Source organism: Capricornis sumatraensis, chromosome 6 (genome assembly GCF_032405125.1).
Source record: "Capricornis sumatraensis isolate serow.1 chromosome 6, serow.2, whole genome shotgun sequence".
In the NCBI taxonomy this organism is placed as follows: domain Eukaryota; kingdom Metazoa; phylum Chordata; class Mammalia; order Artiodactyla; family Bovidae; genus Capricornis; species Capricornis sumatraensis.
The window spans coordinates 32,265,759-32,290,762 of NC_091074.1; the positions used below are offsets into that span (position 1 = coordinate 32,265,759).

General features: G+C 38.1%; 1 protein-coding gene across 1 annotated transcript in view; it reads left to right on the forward strand.

Moving 5' to 3' along the window:
• MLLT3 (MLLT3 super elongation complex subunit) overlaps positions 1 to 25,004 on the forward strand; it is a 276,579-nt gene that overhangs the window by 145,782 nt on the left and 105,793 nt on the right. Inside the window, exons 3-4 of the mRNA XM_068974410.1 lie at positions 9,040 to 9,122; positions 20,313 to 20,456. Coding sequence (XP_068830511.1) covers positions 9,040 to 9,122; positions 20,313 to 20,456 — 227 coding nt within the window. The remainder of the gene's footprint in view (positions 1 to 9,039; positions 9,123 to 20,312; positions 20,457 to 25,004) is intronic.

Genomic DNA, 25,004 nt, shown 5'->3' on the forward strand with positions numbered 1-25,004 from the left:
CCTGGAAGTATTTTTTTTTTTTTCCTACTGCAAAGGGAATAAAGCAAAAATAAATTAAGAGAAAATCTGAATCATTGACCTTTTGGGGATGATTATCTTTTGGACTTTCTGTGAAGTTAGGTTGTAGTGATCTTTTAGGCAGTTGTATATTTTTTTAAAACAGAAAATGAGTGTTAACTTTAATTGACTATATTTGTTTATTTTTATAACACACTGCCACTTCTGTCACCCTAATGCTGTCGATATCTGTCTTGTGTATAACATCACTTCATCATCCTTTGCATTGAATACTTACAGGGCAAGTAGTAAGAATTGCATGCTCTACATGAAAAGATGGATGTACCACATTTAAAAGTGGCTCTTACACACTGTGTACTTATTAAAAGAAAAAAATTAAGTTGAAAAATATCCCTTTAATAGGAAAGGGAGGAAATCGTAGCTTCTGTATTCTAATATTTCGGGTGTCATCACTTCTGTATTCTTCCTTTGTTTCTTACTTCATGTGGTTTTTTTCCCCTTGCAGCATTGTTTGATTCCCCTTGAGTAGGTAGCTTTATACTTATGATCTTTCTTTTTCTCAGATTGCACTTAAAATCCAGTCCTTTTTTGTGGTTGGCATTTAGCCTAGATGCTCCCTTCTGTACTGTGTTTAGGAGCTCTATTTCAAGGGACAGACTTAAACAAACAGACAACTCTTACTTTAGGTTATACAATTCCCAAGAATTCTGGCTCCCTAAAGAAACCTTCATGATGAAGGATCTTCCTGAAGATTTTGTAAGTAGATGTTTTGTTCTCTTGGAAATTCATAGCATTGGGAGAATTTAAGATTTGAGAAATCAAACTGTGAGATTGTAAGAGCCAAACTTTGTGAGTGTTACCTGGTGAATACAGAATGGGAGAGAATGTTCAGGAAGGAGGAAGTAGCCTTCGCCTCAGCTGAAGAGGAAAATCCGGGTAAGCAGCCCTGGAGGCAGGTGTAAAGACAGGCTTTCTTTAGGCTGTTTACACATCTGTCTCTGTAAGCAACATAAATAGGGCTTTTTTTCCTGCCTGGCTAACACATACCCTGCTCCTTTTTTTCTTTGAGGTTTCAGCTTAAATGTCACTTTCTCAGGGAGGGAAATGTTCATCTAAAATAAGGAGGAACTCCCATTTTTCTTCACATCAGCCTGCTGTATTTTCACTGAAGTCCCTATTATCCAATACTCTCTCAGTATTTTCTTGTACATGTATTTTTCCTTCTCTCCTGTTCGCCCTCCCTGCCTCCCAGCAGTGGACATAAGGTTAATCAGTGTGGGGCCATGTCAGCTGTGTTTATTGCTCTATTTCCAGTTCCTAGAATAGAACCTGCACTTAGCAGACAGTGTCTTTGGCTAGACTGTCATCTGCCTGAGAGCAGGATTCTGCTTTATCTCTGTGTGTGTCTGCTCAGTCGCGTCCGACTCTTTGGGACCCCATGGACTGTAGCTCTCCAGGCTCCTCTGGGCATGGAAATATCCCAGCCAGAATGCTAGCGTGGTTTGCTGTTTCTTCTCCAGGGGATCTTCCCAACCCAGGGATAAAACCCACATGTCCTGTGGCTCCTGCATTGGCCAATGGATTCTTTATCACTGAGGCATTTGGGAAGTCAGCCTTAACTTTGTAGCCCTATGATTATATAGTGCCTCTTGAATTGAATTATTTAGGCTAACATAATTGAAAAAAGTGAGAAAGTAGGATAACTTTATTAATGAAGACATACCATTCCTTTTTTCCCTCTAAATAAGAAGCGGTATTAGTCTCAGTGATAGAGGGACCAAGTATAAAACCTGGGATAAAAAACTGGGTAGAACTTTGATGCTGAAGGACTGTCCCAAGGATTGGTGACTTAAACCCTATTCCAAAAATCATGAGGTGATTATTTTAGAAAATGAGATTCTTCAGTGGCTCTTAATATATTTGATTAAATAATGAAAAGCAATATTATATTTAGTTTCAGATGTGCAGTATAATGATTCAAAATTTTTATAGCTTATATTTCATTTAAACTTGTTATAAAATATTGGCTGTATTTCCTGCACTGTACAATATATCCTTGTAGCTTTTATGAGTACATTTATTTTATACATAATAGTTTGGACCTCTTAATCCCCTACCCATATCAAGCCCCTTCTTCTTTTTTTCTTTTTTAATCCCCAGTGGTAGCCACTAGTTTGTTCTGTGTGTCTGTGAGTCTATTTCTGTTTTGTTATATTCATTGATTTGTCTTACTTTATTTTTTAGATTTTGCATATAAGTGATAACATATTTGTTTTCTGACTTACTTCACCAAGTGTGATACCCTCCAGGTTCATCCATGTTGTTGTAATGGCCAAGTTTCATTATTTTCTATGGCTGAGTGCTCTTTCACGTGGTATATGTACACCACATCTTCTGTATCCTTTCATCTGTTGATGGACACTTAGGTTGCCTCTATATCTTGGCTGTTGTAAATAATGCTACTATGAACATTGGTATGCATGTATCTTTTCCAATTAATGTTTTTGTTTTCTTTGAGTATATACTTGGGGGTGGAATTGCTGGATCATATGGTAGTTCTGTTTTTAGTTTTTTGAGGAAACCGCCGTACTGTTTTTCACAGTGGCTCTGAAAAGTTAGATTTCTACTAACAGTTCTAATGACCAGTTGTGTGTGTGTGTGTTTTTAATGTGGTAGTATGCATTGAAATGAAGATGCGCCTGCCACGTATTGTGAGGTTCTTTGTTACTTCTCTAGTTTCCCTAAGAGATCATTTTCCATGTAGCTTTCCCTGATGGACCTTCTGCAATATGGTATTCTGAAAAATGTTATGCCCGAGGTTTAACTTTAAAAGTGATAGTCTGTTTAAGATAGATCTCTTGATTTAATAATTCTCAATAAAATAATTAGGTCTGTCTCCAGGTTGAGCTTTCTCTGAAGATTTAGTTTTGCTCTTTCTTATCATATTACCTGGGATATGTATTTCCACTGGGCCAGTCATCTGAAGCAGTGCTATATACTGAGTTATATTGAAGGAGCTTGGGACAAAGTGGTGTCAGTGCTATCAACTTTAGTGAAAGACATAAGCTGGAAGACTTATATTTAATATTTCCTAACATTTCTTAATGATATGTTGTTTTAGGCAATCTCTGTATTTTGTTGGCTTATTTTGTTGGCTTGTTTTTTCCCTCCAGTTTTATTGAGATATACTTGACATATAACGTTATATAAGTTTAAGGTGTCTAGCATGTTGATTGGATACATTTATATATGGCAGAATGATTCCCACCATAGCATCAGCTAACGCCGTCATTCCATCACATAGTTTTCATTTCTTTTTTGTGATGAGGACATTTAAAATCCAGTCTTTTGCAACTTTGAAGTATATGATGTCATGTTTTGGTGAATTTTGCACCTAGATAACTGACATCTTAAGACATGGCAGGAATTCCCTGGCAGTCTAGTGGTTAGGACTTTGTGCTTTCACAGCTGTGTACTGGGATTTAGGGAACTAAAGTCCTGCATTCTGTGTGTGTGCATGCATGCTCAGTTGTCTTCTGACTCTTCGTGACTCCATGGATGGTATAGCCTGCCAGGCTCTTCTGTCCATGAGATTTTCCAGGCAAGGATATTGGAGTGGGTTGCCATTTTCTACTCCTTTGCTGGCTTGTTATATGATCCTTGAAGAAATGATTATGAAGGGGGTCTTATTTTAATAAGATGGTTATGTCTTCTCCAGATGAAATGTATTGATTTAACCTCAGCTAGATGGGCTGGTGATACAACTCCTCTGAAAGCTGAAAATGTGCATACATTTAAAAAAATCGTCTATTTTCTCCCCCTTCTGGAGAGAGCCATGGATCTTCTGAGTCTATACATAAAGATTCCAAGTTGCTAAACAATGAAGCTGTTTTTATGTATCATCATTAAGATTTTTTCAACATAGCCAATTTCTAGTCCTGAACTCTTACTCCAAGTCTAGGAGTTTTGTGTAACATTCAAAATTAACAATGCCTTTTTTATATGTGTTATCCATTTTACCCTTCCTGGGTTTGGATGTGAATTTCTAAGTGTGTTTGGTGTGAATTCTCTATGGAAGTGTATAAGCTTCTTCCATATTACCTGTTTTTGTCTTCATCATCTTCAGTGTTTCTTCTTATACTGACTCTTCTGTTATGCTGTTACTTTCCTGATGCAAAACTCAGGCTCATACTTTCTGTTTGTCACCCAGGCATTTCTTCTCAACTTCCAGGCTTGCTCCATCTCTTCCTTTGAGGTCATACTAAAGTTACATTTTATTAATTCTACTGCGTTTCATAATGAGTAGGCTGGGTTCAGAGATGAAAAGAGGCCTGAGACACAACCTTAGCCATTGGAAAGCACAGAATTAATCTAGTGTGAGGGTGGGGCTTGATCGTAGCTTGTATATTAGGATTAGCTAATGGGATCAATGAGAAAAAAGGCTGAACCCAGGAGAGGGACAGGGCCGTTTTTGTTGTGGAGTATTGGCTGAAGGTTTTCCAGCCGAAGTCTGTTTGAGTTGGTCCTGGAGTGGTGAGTCCTGAGGAGGGAGCCATGTGTTTCACATCTGCCCAGCTGGCTAACTATATCTAGCTTGCGTCTTTATAACTTTGTGAAAGTTTTTCGGCATTATCTCGTGTGGCCACTGTTTTCTATTGCATAGAAAACAATTAGATTTTCACAGTTGCATTTGAATTTGAAAAAAAAGTCAACAAGGTAAAAACAACTCAACAATACAATTCATGAATTGCCTGATGTTATCTTTAATATATTTTCAGGGAAATAAGGAAGTGACACAAAGTGCAAAAACATTTTTTTTTTTTTTAATTTGGAAATACCTGTCTTGAAATGGGCTGAGTAGAAGCAATGGCAGAATCTCTGTGTGTGTGTGTGCATGCACACATGCATGCATGTGCTTATTAAAACAGAAAATCCAGCTGTTGATTCTTGCTCTTTTCAAAATGTCAGGAATGTAAAGTCTTGGCCATGTTCAGTGGCAGGGCGATGCCCATCCTAGATGTTAATCCTAGATGCACAGAACAGTTGGGGACAGCAAGATGGCCATACAGTACCTGCTTCACTTTTCTTCGGGGCTCTGATGTGGTACAACGGAAGCAGGCAGAGAAGGAGTCCAACTGGAAGGGACATTGGGCCCAAAGCCATGGTTATAACGTCTCTACATAAACCCAAGAGAGTTTAGAATGTTTCCTTTCTAGAGGGCTTAGCACAATGAATAAAGTAAATGCAATAATTATCAGTGGGCAGCTGGGGCAAGTCCTTAACAAAAGTTAGAACCAGTTCCACATTAGATGCTCAACTTTCAAGAGGAGACCTCTCTGTGGCAACATTTTTTATCACTTCTACCATTTTTATAATATTATGTTGATTGTAGGGAGTTTGGAGAGGAATTTGACTGGTTAATATCAGTTCATTGCTGCTTGTGGAATTGCAACTTCTTTACCAATGGTAGATCAGCAGAGGGTCACGAGTCTTTTTTTTTTAAGTGAAATGTAGTTGATTCATAATGTGTTAATTTCCTTTGTACAGCAGAGTGATTCGGTTACACATATACATACATTCTTTTTTGTATTCTTTTCTATTACGGCTTATCCCAGCATATTGAATATAGTTCCCTGTGCTATACTATACAGTAAGAACTCGTTGATCTGTTCTACATATACCAGTTTGCATTGACTAACCCCCAAAATCAAGAGAGGCATGAATCTTTAAGAAATTCAATTCAACAATTTATTGAGCAACTATTATTTGGTGCTCAAATAATAATGGTGGTGTTGCTGACCTTACGTTGCTTAGTCTAGTGAGGAGTCTGAGAGGTGAATGAATATTATCAGCCTGCCTCATAAGTGCAGCAGGAGAAGCTTGGAAGAAAAACAGGAAGACATTCAGAAAGAGCTAACATCTGGGCTGGATTTTGACAGAAATAAGAGTTCCCAGTGATTTCTACTTAATTAATGCATATAGTTTAAAAGTGAATATGAATCTCTCATTTTATTATCACCTAAAAAAAATTGATGGCTTTCTAAAGATGGATATACCCTCAATAACTTATGACGTTTGGCATCTTATTACATAGATCTTAATAGATTCTTAGGGTTAAAGACTCATGTTAATGATTCTGATTATAAAACAGTTGAATAAATAAACCAAACTACTTCCCTCAATTTGACTTTTTTTTCAGATTAGAACCGTAAATTTGTATTTGCACTGCTACTGATTTTCTGTCCTGTTTACTGTGAATAAAACATTTCTGTTGTTTGCTTCTAATTAAGAACTCAGGGTATTCAACAGACATTGTTCATTTTGATGAAAAATACTGCATTTAAAAATAATTGAGGTATGAGTTGGTAAACAGTTTCTTATAAAACCAGACTTCTATGGAATAGTAATACATAACAGATCATTTCCTTTAGAGGGTGGGAAAAAAAGAAAACTAAGACCGTCAACTATAAGATGTGCTCATTAACAGCTGTTTTCTATAATAGGAGCAATTTGCATGCAAAATAGAGAAAATGAATTATACAAAAGGGTGTATAGAGGAACAGCTATAACTTCTCTGGCATGTACAGCAGCCCACGGAATAAACTTCCTTCAAATGACATTGGCATGATTAAATCCCAAGCAACCTGGCCAGTGAAACTGCTGTTCTGAAAAGGGGCTCTGCAGCCTGGAAATGTCATGGGTGTAATACTAGCTTTCTGGGTGGGGTGGGGTGGGGGTGCCCATGCATTTAGTGGCATCCCGCCCCCACTCAGCATTCAGGGTATTTGATAATTCATGATAGATTGGCAGATGGTCAGTGGATGATGGGCTGAAGCCACTCTGAGTCTTTTTGCTTTTTTCATTTTTTACTAGAGAAACTTGTAAGGTCAGGTGAGATGCCTCATTCATCATTTACTTCTTCTGATGTCAGTTTGGAGAAATTTTCCTAAAGTGGGCTACAGGAGATAGCCTAATGTTAAAATCCTGTCTTCAGTATAACTGTTTGTAATTGTATTTGTATTCATGGAATGTCTAACTAATTTTTAGGTACATCATCCTTATCTTCTGCATTAAAAATGCCTTAGACTTGTATTTCCCCACATATATAATCTTCTTGAGTCTTGACAGCCGTGCTTACAATGTACACATGGTGTTCTTTCTCTCTTTTAAAAGTTATTTATTTAACTCATGTTCCCTTTTTTTTTTTTACATTAAACTTTTACTTTATATTGGAGTATAGCTGATTAATAGTGTTTCAGGTGGACTGCCAAGAGACTCAGCCATTCATGTATCCATTTTCCCCCAAACTCCCCTCCCATCCAGGCTGTCGTATAACATTAAGCAGTTGCCTGCGCTATACAGTAGGTCCTTGTTGGTTATCCATTTTAAATATAGCACTGTGTACCTGTCCCTCCCTTTTAAAAGGAATGGAGCTGTAGCTGTGTAGAGAATCCTTAGTCCAGGGCCCTGGAATTCAGTCTTCTAATCCAAATCCAGGGCTTTGTACTTGTTTTCTTTTTTCTGTTTTCATCGGAGAAAGTTACGTGAACATTGGGTGTTGTGCAGGTTAGCGCTCCTGCCTCGCTTCTGTCACATCTTGAGAACTTGTGTGTGCCAGGACCTGCGCTGGGTCTTCCACATACATCATCCTGTTTGACCCTTACATGGTCCAGATGAGGCACCTGAGGCTCAGACCACTGGTGTAACTTTGCAAAGGTGGCCTGGCTAATTCGAGATGGATCCCAGATTGGCATCCAGGTGTACCCAAGCCCTGGACACTCTTCATGTTCCTGAGCAAATGTTTCTGTCCTTAAGGAGTGAAAGGGAATTAGAGATGAGGCCCCTGAATATATGATAAAAAGGAAGTCTGTTAAGTGTCGAATCAGTGCTTCAGACAGTTAATAGTTCAGGAAGGTAAAGAGAGAGATGATAGTACCTTGTGGGCTGGAAAGGCTTTGTGAGGAAACTGGGATTGGAACTAGCAGAAAATAAGAGTAGCATCAAAGTATGAGAGACAGGAAGAGGACCAATCATAGGTGGGAAATACTGGGCCTGTTGGTGGTGAATCAGTGCAGCTGGATGCAGCATAAGAGGTTTGGTGGGTAACAAAAGGAGGAAGGTTGAAAAGGTAGATTGGAGCCCTGCAGAACTGGCTTATGTGCTATACGGTCTTGATGTACAACATGTACATTTCCACTTCTTTGTGATACTAACTACCAGCATTGCAGCCTTAGCTAGAATAGTTTCAGTTGGCTTGTGATTGATTTTGAATGAATGGAAATTTTAGTGAGGTGAATCATATTTAGCTCATAGGACATATCTCATTTCCCAAGTCTAAATAAGTCTTTCTTTGTAAGAATACAAAAACCTTATTGTTTCTTATGTTTTCTTATGATATAAATAGATTTGAAGTGTTTATATGTATCACAATATTTCAGTAAATATTCTTTGGTGGAGGTAATGGAGAATAGTGAGTCTTAATGACGTTGGGAGATACCGGGTTTGGGATTTTTCTAAGGAAGGAGGGTGGTCCTGTGACTTTTTGATATGAAAATTAGGATATCTCGGAGAACTGAGAGGTTTGGGATAGAGTGATATACATCACAGACTAGACATAGATAGTATGTTTGTTAGGAAACTGATAGTTGTATTCAAGCTTTGGGTCACAAGGAGCTGTCCTCAATTTCCCTAAAGTGTTAGGGCAGGGTTTAACAGCTGAGGTCAAGTCATTCATGACCATGGCTGACACTGATGCTCTAGCCCTTATCAAGACTTCAATAAATAACTAACGTATTTGATTTATATAGGAATATTATTATTGTAGATTCTAAACAAGAAATAAAGAATAACTCAGAGTTAGCTGGGGCTTGGCAAGGGCCCATGAAAATTGAGAACGATGTAGGTGGAAGGATGGGATTTATTTATTTATTTTTTCTTGTTTTTAAAGGAAAGAAGAATGTCTTTTTGCCTATAATTCTCATCTCACATATTCTTTTTTTTTTTTTTTTTTTAATGTTTCAGTGTGCAAAGATCCACCTTACAAAGTAGAAGAATCTGGGTATGCTGGTTTCATTTTGCCAATTGAGGTTTATTTTAAAAACAAGGTATGTAATCTTTACTCATTAATCTTTCAATAGAAGATCTTTCATTAACCAAACAATGTTTAAAATAGTTTTGATTTATAAGCACTTTGATCACTAGATGGTTTTAAAATAAAAGTTAAATTTGTCTTCTAGGAATTTTGGCTATTGTTGTCCTTAAATAAAGAGGAAGTGGCTAGAGAAAGATAATTTCAGTTCTGAGGAGTCAGATTATGTGAAATTCATTAAATGTCTTTTAAGAGATGAGTGATTATCATTTTGAAAAAGAAGATTAATATATGTTTGTAAAATAGAAAAGAGAAATTATGGCTTTTCAGTGAAATGATTTTTTTCTTATTTTCATACTTCTAGAATTTTGAGACTTTCAAAGAATTGTCTTTTATTTTTCTTTATCTGATCTTTATCTGATACACACATACAACACAAATATATACAGTTATATCAGCTGCTGCTGCTAAGTCGCTTCAGTCGTGTCCGACTCTTAGCAACCCCGTGGACTGCAGCCTACCAGGCTCCTCCATCCATGGGATTTTCCAGGAGAGAATTTTGGAGTGGGTTGCCATTGCCTTCTCCGGTTATATCAGCAAGTGGATATTATGGATTCTACTGGATTTTAAAATTTTCAGCAGTGCATATATGGCAAACACACAGACTATATAATATTGGACAAATTGCTCAACCTCTGTGGGGCTGACTGTCCTTATTTATAAAATGGGGATAGGATAAGAGTACCTACCTTATAAAGTGGCTAGGAGGAATTGATCAAATAAAGCAATGTAGAGTATTTAGAATGATGCTTCATATGTAAGTAAGAACTTAGTAAATCCTAGCTGTTATTTTTAATCACCCTGTTTCTTTCTTTCATTCCTTTCCTGATTACTAAGGTAATCATAGTTCCTAAAACTTGCCCTAAAGTGAGATAATTCACTTTTTTTTTCTTAAAAAAAAAAAGAATTGAGCTATTAGAATGTTGTGTCATCTAAGCTAGTGTTCCGCAAAGTCTGGTGCTTGGACCAGCAGCATTGGCATCACCCAAGAGCTGGTTGGAAATGAGATTCTCAGGTTCTCACCCAGATCTGTTGAATCAGAATCTCTGGGATGGGGCCTGGAAATCTGCATGTTTACTGGCCTTCCAGGTAAACAAACACCAGTAAGTATAAGAACCCTGATAAGCCACTCCTGGAATACTGTCTCACCAACTTTTTCTTTTTCCTTTTAATTGAAGTATAGTTGATTGCAATATTGTGTTCCATTGGCTTTTTTTTTTTTTTTCTTTAAGTCTTTGTTGTGTTTGTTACAATATTGCGTCTGTTTCATGGTTTGGTTTTTTTTGACGATGTGGGGTCTTAACTCCCTGACCAGGGATTGAACTCGTATCCCCTGCATTGGAAAGTGAAGTGTTAACCACTGGACCACCATGAAAGTCCCTCCACTGACTTTTTCAATGTATAGAAGGTCCAGCCTTCTATTCAATAAAAGCCTCTTTGTGATTAAGAGATAATTTGCCTTTAAATAAGTTCTAATGAAACTATCCTGAAAAGTTGGAATGTGTAGAAAACAGGGGTAGATTTTATTTTCCATATTTAAAAATTTTTTTCAAAAGCCAGTTTCCTCATGTGCCACATTGCTGCTCCATGAGCCTCCTACACATGTTACCCTTTTAAATTGTTTTTCTTTATGTTTGTATTTTGGGAACATTATTTGGTGGTATTACACAGTATTACACATAATCTATTTCTGTGTAAATATTTGAGTATTTACTTTGTCCATGGCAGTTTGCTAAACCTTATACATATGTTACTTTATTCAGCAGGTTTATAAGAATGTGTGAGAGGTTATTATTCCTCCTCTACAGGAAAGGAAACTGAGTCATGGAAAAATTACATGGCTTGTCCAAGGCCACACACAGTTGGAAAGTGTTAAAATCAGATTCTTAATCTAGGTCTTTCTCTCCATTGGCAATTCTCTTAACTTCTGTTCCTTAGCAGAAGTCACTGTTTGCCAGAATAATTACCTTCCTCGGTAGTAATACCACTGAAATGTTCACATATTTTTCATCAGATCAGAATTTGGTGAGATGTGCTTATGTCTGTTCATATGACATGCTTTCACGCTGAAGTATGGATTTGTTTTTTTCTCATTTCAAGATTTCCCTTAAGAAATTAGTTTTTAGCTTTCTGTTTTTCCTTCATTAAAAAATTGAGATATAACTTACACATCATAAAATTCATCCTTTAAAAGTGTACAACTCTGTGGGTTTTAATATACTGTACAAACATCACCAGTGTTTAATTCTAGGACATTTTCATCACCTCATAAGAAAACCCTGCATCCATCAGCAACTGCTCCTCATTTCTTCCTCTCCCAACTCCTGGGATTAATCTGTTTCCTTTAAACCATTCATCTATTTCCTTTCTCTATGTAATATCCTATTCTGGTCAGTTCCTATAAATGGAAGCATACAATGTGTGGCCTTTTGTGTCTGGCTTATTTCATGTAGTGTATTTTCAAGGTTTATCCATGTTATAGGATGTACCGATACTTGGTCCTTTTTATAACTGAATACTGTTCCATTGTATAATGTATCCCACTGTATATGCCTCATTTTATTTATATTTGTATTCATAATTTGATGGACATTTGACTTGTTTCCATCTTTGCCCTATAAATACTGCTGCTATGAACATTCCTATGCAAGTTTTTGCGTGGATATACGTTTTCAAGTCTGCTGGGCATATACCTAGGTGGAGTCATGTGGTAACTCTGTGTTTAAATTAACTTTTTGAAGGACTGCCAAACTGTTTTCCAAAATGACCGTACTATTTTACATTTCTACCGGCAGTATATGAAAGGTACATTGAAAGCTTTAGTTTGAAAATAATGCTGCAATGAAGTATCTTCCTTCCTACTTTGTTTTTAACTTCTCTGGTCACTTTTACAAGCTCTCATTTCTTCAGAGAAGTATATTTTCTCAACTGCCAAGTTCCCTTCTTTACAGAAATAATTGGAATCTCCTCATCCACCTGATTTAAAAAGAAAATAAATGCAGGATGAAGAGGCAGCAAGTAATGTGTGTAACACGTGGGCCCACACAAATGCAGCCTTCTTGGTAATTTGGGGAGCAACTCTTGTAACTGAAAGACATTATTTATTCACTTGTGAGGACGTTTCAATTTCTTAAAATATGAAAGAAGAAAGATGCACTTGAGATGGAAAATAGTTATTCCTTGGGAGCCAGTGTGAAATAGACATGTTGGCTGACCACTGTTTTGTAGGTATTCTATTTAGTGTCCAGATCAGTTGATTTCTATTTTCTAGTTTTAGATTTTCTTTAAGATTTTTAATTGCCATCCCCCCCCCCAACCCCAGGTGCACAATGAAAAGTATTTCAATGTTTATAATATGATAAAGTACACACATACATACATACATGTGCTCAGTCGTGCCCAACTCTTTGCAACCCCATGGACTGTAGCCCACCAGGCTCCTCTTGTCATGAAATTTTCCCAGCAAGAATACTGTAGTGAGTTGCCATTTCCTCCTCCAGGGGATCTTCCTGACTCAGGAATGGAACCCACATCCCTTGGGTCTCCTGAATTGGCAGACGAATTCTTCACCACTGTGCCAGGATATTGGAGAAGGCAATGGCACCCCACTCCAGTACTCTTGCCTGGAAAATCCCATGCACACAGGAGCCTGGTAGGCTGCAGTCCATGGGGTCACTAAGAGTCAGACACGACTGAGCTACTACCCTTTCACTTTTCACTTTCATGCCTTGGAGAAGGAAATGGCAACCCACTCCAGTGTTCTTGCCTGGAGACTCCCAGGGACGGGGGAGCCTGGTGGGCTGCCGTCTCTGGGGTCACACAGAGTCGGACACAACTGAAGCGACTTAGCAGTGGCAGCAGTACCAGGATATACCTAATTGTAGGGATGGGGTTTAATTACTGATGGGTTAATAATGCACACACTGCTATCTAGCAATTAATGTAGCAAGATGGGCATGTCTGTGAAACAAAAATGATGACTTAAATGTTACAGAAGTCATTGTATATGGTTACAATATCACTTATGTATGCAGCCATCACTTACGTACGAAGCCAAGAATAAATGAGGTCACAGAGACACACATATGTAGTACAAGAGCCTGAGTGGAAAGCACAGCACAGGAACCAAAGGGCATGGCTTACTGGGGGAAGAGGGATGCAAAGGCCTGTATTTATAAAGCTTCATTTCTTTAGAGAAAAAGGCAAACTTAACATGGTGAAAGTGTTATCATCTGTTTAAACTGAGTGGAAAATGCATGGATGTAGTATTTTAAGTGCTTTTCTGTATGTTATTGATTCTTTAATTAAAATTGTGGCTGTGTCATCTCTTTTAATTTATCTTAGACTATCTTAGAAACCAAAATTTTGCTGTCCTTTATTCTGGATCTCCAAGCTGGATATATTTCTTATTTCTCTTCCTTCTAAAATGACCCATGGGTGAACATTTAGTAAGTCTGGGCCATTTCTCCAGAATGTTCATTTCATTTCTTTTGAGTGTGTATCATTGTATTTATCCCTGGAGTTTACTTAACTCTGTCTTGTAGAAAGAACATCCATTAAAATAATGGTTTATTAGAACGTATTATTTCAAGTTTTCATAGGGGATGAGAGAAAGCAGCAAAAGACCTCCACTTGGTGTTGGAAGGGGCCTGCCCCCGCACATCCAGTATATATCATCCCGTCCTTGGTCCCATCTCCATCCTAGTACTTTTCCTGCTTACAATAAGCTTGTCTTCGGTTTTGCCCACTTATTTGAGAGGTCAGAGTCAAGAGGGGTGGTGGAGTGTCAGTGCTTGTTTTGAGTTCTTGTTTGTTTATTCTCTTATTTTGTGGTTGTATGCAATGAAACAAGCCTATCTGTGAGAATCATGTGTGTTTCAGAAACTAAACCGACAGGCCCACTGAAGCATAATTGACTGTAGCACTTCAGGTTTGAAAAGATCCCATGCTTCTCTCTTTCATTCTGTCCTCAGAAACGTACACAAGTAAATGTCAAGGACTGAAGCGGACTGAGAGGAATAATTTAATGTTGCCAAAACCAGATTTCCAACCTCTAGGAAATGTATTTATTTTATATGGAGAATAAATACGTGTTTCCTTGTTTGAACTTTGAAGAAAAATCGTTTCTATGGAGCATAGATTGATGTTAGATTGATGTCAGCCCTCTGAGAAAGATATTCTGTTGGTCAGAACACAAATTTATGGGTACTTTTTTACTTACTATAAAAAAGTTTTTTAAAAAATTGCCCTTCGGATTCACGCAAAGATAGCCACTGTCTGTGGTCATTTAGCCTTAGTTTTACTGAAAAGTGATTTTTTTTTTTTCTTCTTTTTTCTCTTGGTTTTAAACTGATGTGAACTGTAAAGTGATGTTACTACCTCACTCTTTTTCTTCTGGTAATTATTATATTCATCAGTGTATTTTTTCTTTCTTTAAAAAGTGTGCAGGAATATACTGCTAGTAAAAGTTAATGGCATAAAACTTAGGTGTTATTCCTTTCACTTCATTTGATCATTGTTAACTATTTGGTATGTCCTTTCCAGTTTTCTCCCCATGCATTTGCATAGATAAAAAAGTATGTCAGTGTAGAGCTTGGCAAGAGCACAATATATCACATTTTAATATTTTCCTGTGACTTGCCTTTAATTCCCTAGTGATATGCCTTTCCAAGTTTTTGGAAATATCTGCATGGTATTCCATGGTAATGATATCATGCAGATTATCCATATTTTTTCTCTATTATAAACAATGCTACCTCAAACATTTTATTTTACATCTATATCTACATTTATGTACCTTTGCACACATATTTGAGTATTTCTGTGGAGGAGATTCTTAGAAGCAGAATTACTGAGTTAAACATTGCATGCATTTAGTATGTTGATAGATATTGCTAGTGTGTCTTCTCAAAGGCTTTACCAATTTGCATTCCCAATTGTAAGATAGAAAATGGCCCTTCTTATTTTTCAAATGAATTCTATAGTTATAGTGACTATTTTCAATTCAGAGAAGAGGCAGATAAGCTAAAAAAAAAAAAACGATTATGGTAATTACATTAGTAAAGGAATGCTCTAACAGGGATGTCTAATTCAGATGGGTTGGGAGGGTTTGGGAGACTTTTCACAGGAGTTCTTGCTCCAGTTAGGTCTTGAATGATGAGTCTGTTTGCTGGGAGGGGAAACATTTTTGACAATGGGGAAGACTATATGTGAAAGACAGATTGACTGAGATAGTAGGAAACGCTGGGGAACAGCAAGTGCTTCAGCTTTGTGAAAGGACAGAGCATAGTAAGAGCACAAAGGAAATGCAGGAAAGGTATTAAAAGACTGTAATGGTTATTACCAGGAAGTGGGATTTTATCCTGTAGAAAATGATGAGCCATTAAAGGCTTTTATGTCAATGGGAAGAAGTAATCTTACTTTCTGTGTTAGAAAGATCATTGTCTTGTCATTGTGGGTGGTAGAAAGGGGTAGGTTTAACAACAGAGGCAACCAGATGAGGAATGATCAAGGTCCAAGCTAAGGCAGTGGTTAGGGTGACTAGAGCACAGGGCATAGATTTGAGAGCTCCTTCTTTGGAGGGAATGATGCTGAAGCTGAAACTCCAGTACTTTGGCCACCTCAGGCGAAGAGTTGACTCGTTGGAAAAGACTCTGATGCTGGGAGGGATTGAGGGCAGGAGGATAAGGGGACGACAGAGGATGAGATGGCTGGATGGCATCACTGACTCGATGGATGTGAGTCTGAGTGAATTCCAGGAGTTGGTGATGGACAGGGAACCCTGGCGTGCTGCGATTCATGGGGTCGCAAAGAATTGAACACGACTGAGCAAATGAACTGAAGGAGGAATACTTTTATTCCTGGTTTTAGAACCAGAGATCAAATTGCCAACATCCACTGGATCATGGAAAAAGGAAGAGAGTTCCAGAAAAACATCTACTTCTGCTTGATTGACTATGTCAAAGCCTTTAACTATGTGGATCACAATAAACTGTGGAAAATTCTGAAAGAGATGGGAATACCAGACCACCTGACCTGCCTCTTGAGAAACCTATATGCAGGTCAGGAAGCAACAGTTAGAACTGGACATGGAACAACAGACTGGTTCCAAATAGGGAAAGGAGTACCTCATGGCTGTATATTGTCACCCTGCTTATTTAATTTATATGCAGAGTACATCATGAGAAACACTGGGCTGGAAGAAGCACAAGCTGGAATAAAGATTGCCGGGAGAAATATCAATAACCTCAGATATGCAGATGACACCACCCTTATGGCAGAAAGTGAAGAGGAACTAAAAAGCCTCTTGATGAAAGTGAAAGAGGAGAGCGAAAAAGTCGGCTTAAAGGTCAACATTCAGAAAACTAAGATCATGGCATTTGGTCTCATCACTTCATGGGAAATAGATGGGGAAACAGTGGAAACAGTGTCAGACTTTATTTTGGGGGGGCTCCAAAATCACTGCAGGTGGTGATTGCAGCCATGAAATTAAAAGACCTTTACTCCATAGAAGGAAAGTTATGACCTACCTAGATAGCATATTCAAAAGCAGAGACATTACTTTGCCAACAAAGGTCCATCTAGTCAAGGCTATGGTTTTTCCTGTGGTCACGTATGGATGTGAGAGTTGGACTGTGAAGAAAGCTGAGTGCCGAAGAATTGATGCTTTTGAACTGTGGTGTTGGAGAAGACTCTTGAGAGTCCCTTGGACTGCAAGGAGATCCAACCAGTCCATTCTGAAGGAGATCAGAGGATTGATGCTAAAGCTGAAACTCCAGTACTTTGGCCACCTCATGCGAAGAGTTGACTCCTGGGAAAAGACCCTGATGCTGGGAGGGATTGGAGGCAGGAGGAGAAGGGGACAACAGAGGATGAGATGGCTGGATGGCATCACCGACTCGATGGACGTGAGTTTGAGTGAACTCCGAGAGCTGATGGACAGGGAGGCCTGGTGTGCTGCGGTTCATGGGGTCGCAAAGAGTCCGACATAACTGAGTGAGTGAACTGAACTGAAGGAGGAATACTGAATAGATCTCAGGAACAGTTTGACTGTGATGAGTAAGGGAGAAGGAAGTGTTAGGGATGATTTTTGTGAATGTTAGCCTTGGTAAGTGGTCAGATTTCTGTTTGCCATCATATAGATTATGGGGGAAAGGACACATGAAGATAACTTCGGTTTAGGATAATGCATGACCTTGCTGTTGCTGTGCTTCATCCCAGTGGAGTGTGGCTAGACTGGAACACACACAGATGGAGTCAGGTGCTGGGCTGGAGGTAAAGAGAGGGGAGTCAGGGTCACGGGGGAGGAACTAACTTCCTGTAAGTGGGTGTTGTCTCCCTGGGGAACTTTTCAGAAAGATAAAGGGCATTTAAGAGTCAATGAGAAAGGAAACGCAGAAGCTTGTGAGGAAAACTAAGAAGGAATGCTAGTAAGTGTGAGGAAAAGGGCACCCTGAGAGAGAATGGCATTCTGATGAAAGAAAGAAGCAGCAAGTTTTCTGCCAGATGCGTAATAGAAGTGAGCGATGGTGAGTGAATGAGTCGAGACTATGATTTAGGTAAGTTTGAATGAAGAGGTGAGACCCATGAATATGTAGTAGGTAATGCCTACATTCTGACAGTTTCAGTTGCTAAGACTTTTTAGTCAACAGAACTGGGTTCAAATCACTTTGTTATATTACACATGAGTAATATAACTCTTTTTTGAAAGAGAAAAACATTGTTTATTTGACTGTGTAATTTTAGAAAATACTGTATTTTAAAAAAAACCACAAATTCCTCATGTTGCTGGTGAGATTTTAAAATGGTGCAGTCACCCTGGGAAACAGTAAGATCGTTCCTAAAAAATGTACAGCATAGAGTTACCTTATGACCCAGAAATTGCACTCCTAGGTGTATACCCAGGAGAAATTCAGCAGCATTGTTCATAATGGCCAGAAATGGAAACAACCCACATTTCTATTTACCAACAAATGGATAACCAAAACCAAGAATACCCATATGATGTGTAAAAAGCAACTGACAGATGCTATAACATGGATGAACCTCAAAAACATCATGCTGAGTGTGAGAAGCCGGTCACAAAAGATCACATATTGTGTACACATTTTATGTATGTTCATGTATTTATGCAAAATGTCTGGAATAAGCAACTCCATAGAAACAGAAATAGATTAGTGATGCCAGGGGATGCAGTATCTGGAGGAATGGGTAATGACTACCAATGAGTTTGAGATATCTTTCTGGAGTGATGAAAATCTGAAATTAGAATGATAATTTCATAACTCTGTGAATGTACTAAAACCCAGTAAGTATTACACTCCTAATGGATAAATTTTATGATATGTGAATTATTTCTCAATAAAGCTATTATTAAAAAAACATAAATAGCTGTTATTAAAAAAGTAAAATGGTGAAACGAATGACAAATGGAAAAAATGTAACATTTCACAGAGATGGTTAATATCTATAATACACAAGGACTTTTATATAAAGTAATAAATTCTAAGTGCTTTAATTTCCTCATCTGTGAAACAGAGCTGACAACTGACCCTAAGGAGAGCTATGAGAATTAAATGAGATAAATGTTAAAGAACATATTATTGTTATTATTATGCTGAGTATTCATTTCCCTGTGGATGCCTGAGAGTAGAAAGATTTAGATGTTTAGCTAGCTAAAGTACTGGCTGGAGAGTAGAACCTTGAGTTTCATGGAATTATAATTATTGTGTTCTCTTGGATACGGTGCTGTTTTGTCCTCCAGGAAAATGCCACATGTTCATCCATTTCACAGGCATTATTGCATTTTTATGATGCACAGGGCAGTAAGCTAGTTGTTGAGGGTACAGTGATGACCCAGCCATTATTCCTACTTTCAAAGATCTTATGATCCAGCAGAGTAAAGGGAGATAGTAAGAAGAGAGTTATTCTAAGATGTGGCTAGGATCAGAGAGAGAGGCACACAGAACAGAGGAGAGGCGGTTAGGATCGGAGTTCAAGGAAGCCTTCCCAATAAAACCTGAAGAGAGAGAGATGAGTAGAAGTTACCCATGTAAAGCAGAAGGTGGAGAAATGGAGGTAGATAATGACCATAGAAATGTAAAGCAAGAGTGAAACCCAGAGTTAACTGAGAATGAATAAAATCTGGGAGCAACCAACTACAGCATGTGGTTAGACCATCAGATGGGTGGAAAGTCTATGGTGAGACTTGGAACCAAGAGTAGATGTTGAAAATCCTAAGTGACATATGCTGCTGCTGCTAAGTTGCTTCAGTCATGTCCAACTGTGTGTGACCCCACCCCGGTGGACGGCAGCCCACCAGGCTCCCCCGTCCCTGGGATTCTCCAGGGAAGAATACTGGAGTAGGTTGCCATTTCCTTCTCCAATGCATGAAAGTGAAAAGCCAAAGTGAAGTCGCTCAGTCATGTCCGACTCTTAGTGACCTCATGGACTGCAGCCCACCAGGCTCCTCCATCCATGGGACTTTCCAGGCAAGAGTACTGGAGTGGGGTGCCATTGTCTTCTTCTAAGTGGCATATAGGTGAGCTCAGATTGTTATTCTGATGGCACTGGGAACTTGTGAAATTTTAATCAAGGAGTGAAAATGGCTAGGTTTTTGTTTCATATGGATAATTTGGAGGCTTGAATGAAGAAGGAATTGATAATCTATCCTAAAGTAGGAAGACTTGTTAGAGGAAGGATTTTATAGTAGTTTGGGCAATGTGTAAGAGCATGCCAGGTATGGGTTAGAGGGCTTTTTCAGGAAGTATTTTAAAAGAGAAAATGGCAGCTCTTGATGATGGGTGTAGGGTGGTAGAGTCAGGGGAGGAAGAGTGGCTTCAGGGATGTCTTAGGGTTCCAGTTGAGTGACTGTGTTAGTGGTGCTATACCTCTTGAGAGATTGCAAGAAAGATGATGAATTTATTCTTTTCAGTTTTCCTCGAAGAAAAACTAATTTTTCAGATGTTTCCATTTTGCTTTGTAGATAGTTCCATGATGATCTTTTTCCCCTGGTACTTCTTTGACACTATAGCTGTTAGACCTCTGAGTCTTTTCGGATCCTTATCAGGAGTAAACTTTTGCTTTCTAAATCTCTATTTATGCCTAACTCTCTGTGTTCTTATTTATTTATTTTTTTAACTTTTAGGAAGAACCTAAGAAAGTTCGCTTTGATTATGACTTATTCCTGCATCTTGAAGGCCATCCACCAGTGAATCACCTCCGCTGTGAAAAACTGACTTTCAACAATCCCACAGAGGAGTTCAGAAGAAAGTTGCTGAAGGCAGGAGGGGTAAGTGATATTGTCTTCTTGTGAAAAGCCTTCCCATAAAAAGCTAGTTCCTAATGTGTCAAGGGAGAAGGCAATGGCAACCCACTCCAGTACTCTTGCCTGGAAAATCCCATGGGTGGAGGAGCCTGGTAGCCTGCAGTCCATGGGGTCGCTAAGAGTCAGACACGACTGAGTGACTTCACTTTCACTTTTCACTTTCATGCATTGGAAAAGGAAATGGCAACCCACTCCAGTGTTCTTGCCTGGAGAATCCAAGGGACGGGGGAGCCTGGTGGGCTGCCATCTATGGGGTCGCCGAGAGTCGGACACGACTGAAGCGACTTAGCAGCAGCAGCAGCAGTGTGTCAAGAAGTATGATAGTGTTTTGAGAGAGGTAAAAGAAATGAAGCACCTTAATGACCTCACTGTGTACTCATGGTTTGAAAAGAAGAGGTAAGCAAACAGTATTTTAAGTAGGTATGAGTCTGAAATTACATTGTTGGTTAGATCAGCCTTATAGTCTTATTTGGGCTTCCCTGCTAGCTCGGCGATAAAGAATCCACCTGCAGTGCAGGAGACAATGCAAGAGACTCTGGTTTGGTACCTGGGTCAGAAAGATACCCTGGAGGAGGGCATGGCAGTCTACTCTAGTGCTGCCTGGAGATTCCCATGGACAGAGGAGTCTGGTGGGCTACAGTCCATAGGGTCACAAAAAGTCAGACACTATTGAAGCGAATTAGCATGCACGTGTAGTCTACACAGTTCAGATTTATTTCGACAACAATCCAAACCCAAACTATTTTCAGTTGAGAACAGTGCCTTAATTTTATTTTGATGTATTGAAAGTTACATTAAAAACTATATTGTCCAAATTTTAAGGTCAAAATTAATAGAAAAGATGTGCTTATTCAAATTACGTATTTTTCATTTAAAAGCATGTTTTTGTTTGTTTGAATTGTGTGTAGGTAATAGATGGATTTTTCTTTTTAAGATAATGATCATTAGCATGGTAAGCTTTTGCCCATGTGAATTGGCTAGGATAGGGAAAGACTTTTAAGTGGAATTTCTCATAAACATGGAATGTTTGCTTGCAGCGAAGTCAGCTGCACAGACAAACATTATTGATGGGTCGAAATCTACTTAACATTGAGTGCTACTGGGACCATCAGCTTCTACTTTAGCTGAACTCCTTGTGTCATATTATGTAGGCAGTTCAGATCCCATGACATTTTGCGGCGTGTTGTTTTCTTTTTTTATTATATATTTTTTCCCCCTTTTTTTTTTTTCCAGTGCATTCTTTAGGATTTCCTTCCTTTAGTTTTACTGAAATGTTTTTGAAGTTTTGCGTTCATGAGCTTATTATATGAAGGGTATGTAGATGGTAACTTCTCAAGATGCCTCCTTGCACTGATAAACTCTACCTGAATTGGATTTTATACAGGCCAACATTCATCTGAAATTCTACAAGAACTTCTACCACATTTCATTCCACACTGTACTGCATGTCAGTAGATTATGGGTTAAATAGATATTGATGGGCCAGCTTTGGAAATGAATGACGATTTGTAGTACTTCATGGGGAAATGCATCTCAGTAAAGAAATGGGCTTTTGTCATACAACTTGTTTTAAAGTTAGGGATTTATTATATATTTATTCAGGAATGTTTTTTAAACAAACCCTATTTGATTCTTTTTAGTTATCTAGAGCACAGTGTTGATGCTACTTATCTGTGACTATGCCCTTAAAAATGAGCCTGTCCATTTTAAATCCTAATCATTCCCATTATTTTTCTTTTTAAGACGGTGGCATTTTACGCTTCTGGTTATTCCTCTCGGGTATGTAGTTAGGTAGGTAATTGGAGTGTGTGAATTATGGCGCTTGAGTACATCAGGCTTCTGATAAGGGTCGTCGGAAAAAGTAAATATGACACAAGAACTTTTTAAAACATCCACTTAGTCCTGGAGTACTCAAGGGTTGTTTGTGAGCTGGAGAAGAGGTTACAGGTCAGTGATAATGCGGCAGAGTGTAGCACTGCACCCTGAGAAGGTCTCTCGTTGATTTCTGTCTTTCTCTCCACTCAGCTTTTATCTCAGAATTATCCTCCTTGACTTCTAACTTCCCTTCTTTGTATTTCTTTAAGTGCTATTCGAAGCCTGCCTGTTTTCCCCCATTAGATTTACATTGTATCTTGACAACTCTAAAATGTGAAGTTCTCAAGCACACCCATTATTCGACATAAGTTCTTTAAGTGACTGACTTGAGTAAATATTGTAGTAAAATTAACATTTAAAAATTCATTTGAGATACCAGTAATCTCATGGATTCTACCCATTTCACATGGGAGGGTTAAAATAGTCTTTGATGGAAATGAGAGAATCTGAACTATTTAACTGTCTTACTGAGATTTTTGTATACCTTGTATTTTGTTCACCTGACATTTTAATTTTTATCATTATTGTTGTTTAGTTGCTAAGTAGTGTCCAACTCTTTACTATTAATGCAGTCTGTCATGGTGTCAGCTGTTTTATGAGCCATTTTGATTTGATTGGAGATCTTTCTCCAGCTTCATGGAGTATAACTTAAAGTTCTAGCATGTTGATTTGATACACTTGTGTATTGCAGAATCATTATCACCATGGCATTAGCTAACACCTGCAGCACGTCAAGTAATTACCATTTCTCTATCATTTGACTTACTCTTAGCAAATTTCACATATGTAGTTTAGTTATTAACTATAACCGTCATGCTACACATCAGATCCCTAGAACTTATTCCTCTTATAACTAGAAGTTTGTGCTCTTTGATCCATACCTTCCCTTCTCTCGCACCTCCCCTCTCCCAGCCCTTGGTAAGTACCATCCTGGCCTCTGTTTTTATGAGTTTAACTTTTTTCAGATTGTACGTATAAGCGATATCATACAGTTTGTCTGGCTCATTTCACTTAGCCTAATGTCCTCAGGGTTCATCCATGTTGTTGTAAATGGGAGGATGTCCTTCCTTACCGTGGCTGAATAATATTCTGTTATGTACACACGTGTACATACACAAATCTCCACATCGTCTTTGTCCATTCATCTGTTGATGGACACTTTGGTTATTTTCATATCTTAGCTATTGTGAAAAATGCTACAGTGAACATGGGAGGACAGATATATTATATCTTCAGTATCCTGTTTTAATGGGTATAGACCCAGAAGTATGATTGCTGGATCATATGTAGTTCTATTTTTCATTTTTTGAGGAAGGTTCATATTGTTTTCCATAGTGACTGCACTTGACAACAGTACACAAGGGTTCCCTTTTCTCCACATTCTTATCAACGCTTACCAGCTCTTGTCTTCTTGATGAGAGCCATTGTTACTGGTATGAGGTAATAGCTTATTTTGATTTGAATTTTTCTGATGATTAGTGATGTCAAGTTAACGTTTCATGTACCTGTTGGTCATATGTATATTTTCTTTGGAAAAACATCTATTTGGATTCTCAGACATTTAAAAATCATACTGTTTGTTTTTTTTTTTTTTTTGCCATTGAGTTGTATGAGTTCTTTATATATATAGGATATTAATCTCTTATCAGATATATGATTTGCAAGTATTTTCTCCCATTTCTTTTCATTTTTTTGATGGTTTCCTTTGCTGGGCAGAAGCTTTTTAGTTTGATGTAGTTCTACTTGTTTGTTTTTGCTTTTGTTGCTTTTGCTTTTGATGTCTATTAGAAAATCTTATGCTCATGACTGTCTCTTTGTATAAACGTTTTTGTTAACTGGAGCCTGGGGTGAAAGGGGGTGCTGTTTTTCCTCATATTTAAGTATTGCATATGTACCATGGAGGTGTACGTTGTTTTTAAAGGAAAAAAATCAATCCCTTCTTCATATGTACTATGTGAAATCATATATAGCTTGAGGCATGAGTAGAGTAAACCTACCATTTGGCTGTAGTTCCTTCCTGTCACTTTTTTCTTTGAAAACAAAAGTACATAGCACTATTAAAAGTAGAACTTGGCTTTTCAAGGGATCAGAAAGGTTGTTTTTAGAGCTGGCAACACCTTAGAAAATGCTTTTCAGCTTTCAGAAGAAAATGATTCCAAAGAACATTTTGCCAGAAAAATCTTGAAAAATGGCAGATTTTCATAATCTATAAACCTGTAAGCTATATGACAACTTTTTTTTTTTGGTGGGAGGGGGTCACTGAGATTTTCTTCTTTTTACTCTTTTTTTTTTTCTTAAAAAAAAGTTGTAATTCTTTTCTAAATAGTGTCAAAGAAATCTTGGTGTGCTTCCCCCTTGGAAGAAACTTACGCTGTCTGTGTTCTTCTCTTTAACAGCTATCTAAAATTAAGGAATCGTTGCTTTCAAAGAAAAGAGAAAAAAATGTGTGGAAAGGACATCTTTGGATTTAAGCATCACTTTCAGAGAATACAGAAATACAAAATGATTTTATTTACATGCAGGTATTTTTCTCTAAATGAGAGATGTCATTGGCGCTTATAGGGAAATTGTAGATTTGGTTTACGAGCTAGCCTCTCTGGGGCCTGTGTAAGAAAAAGACAGAAGATGGGGGTCAGA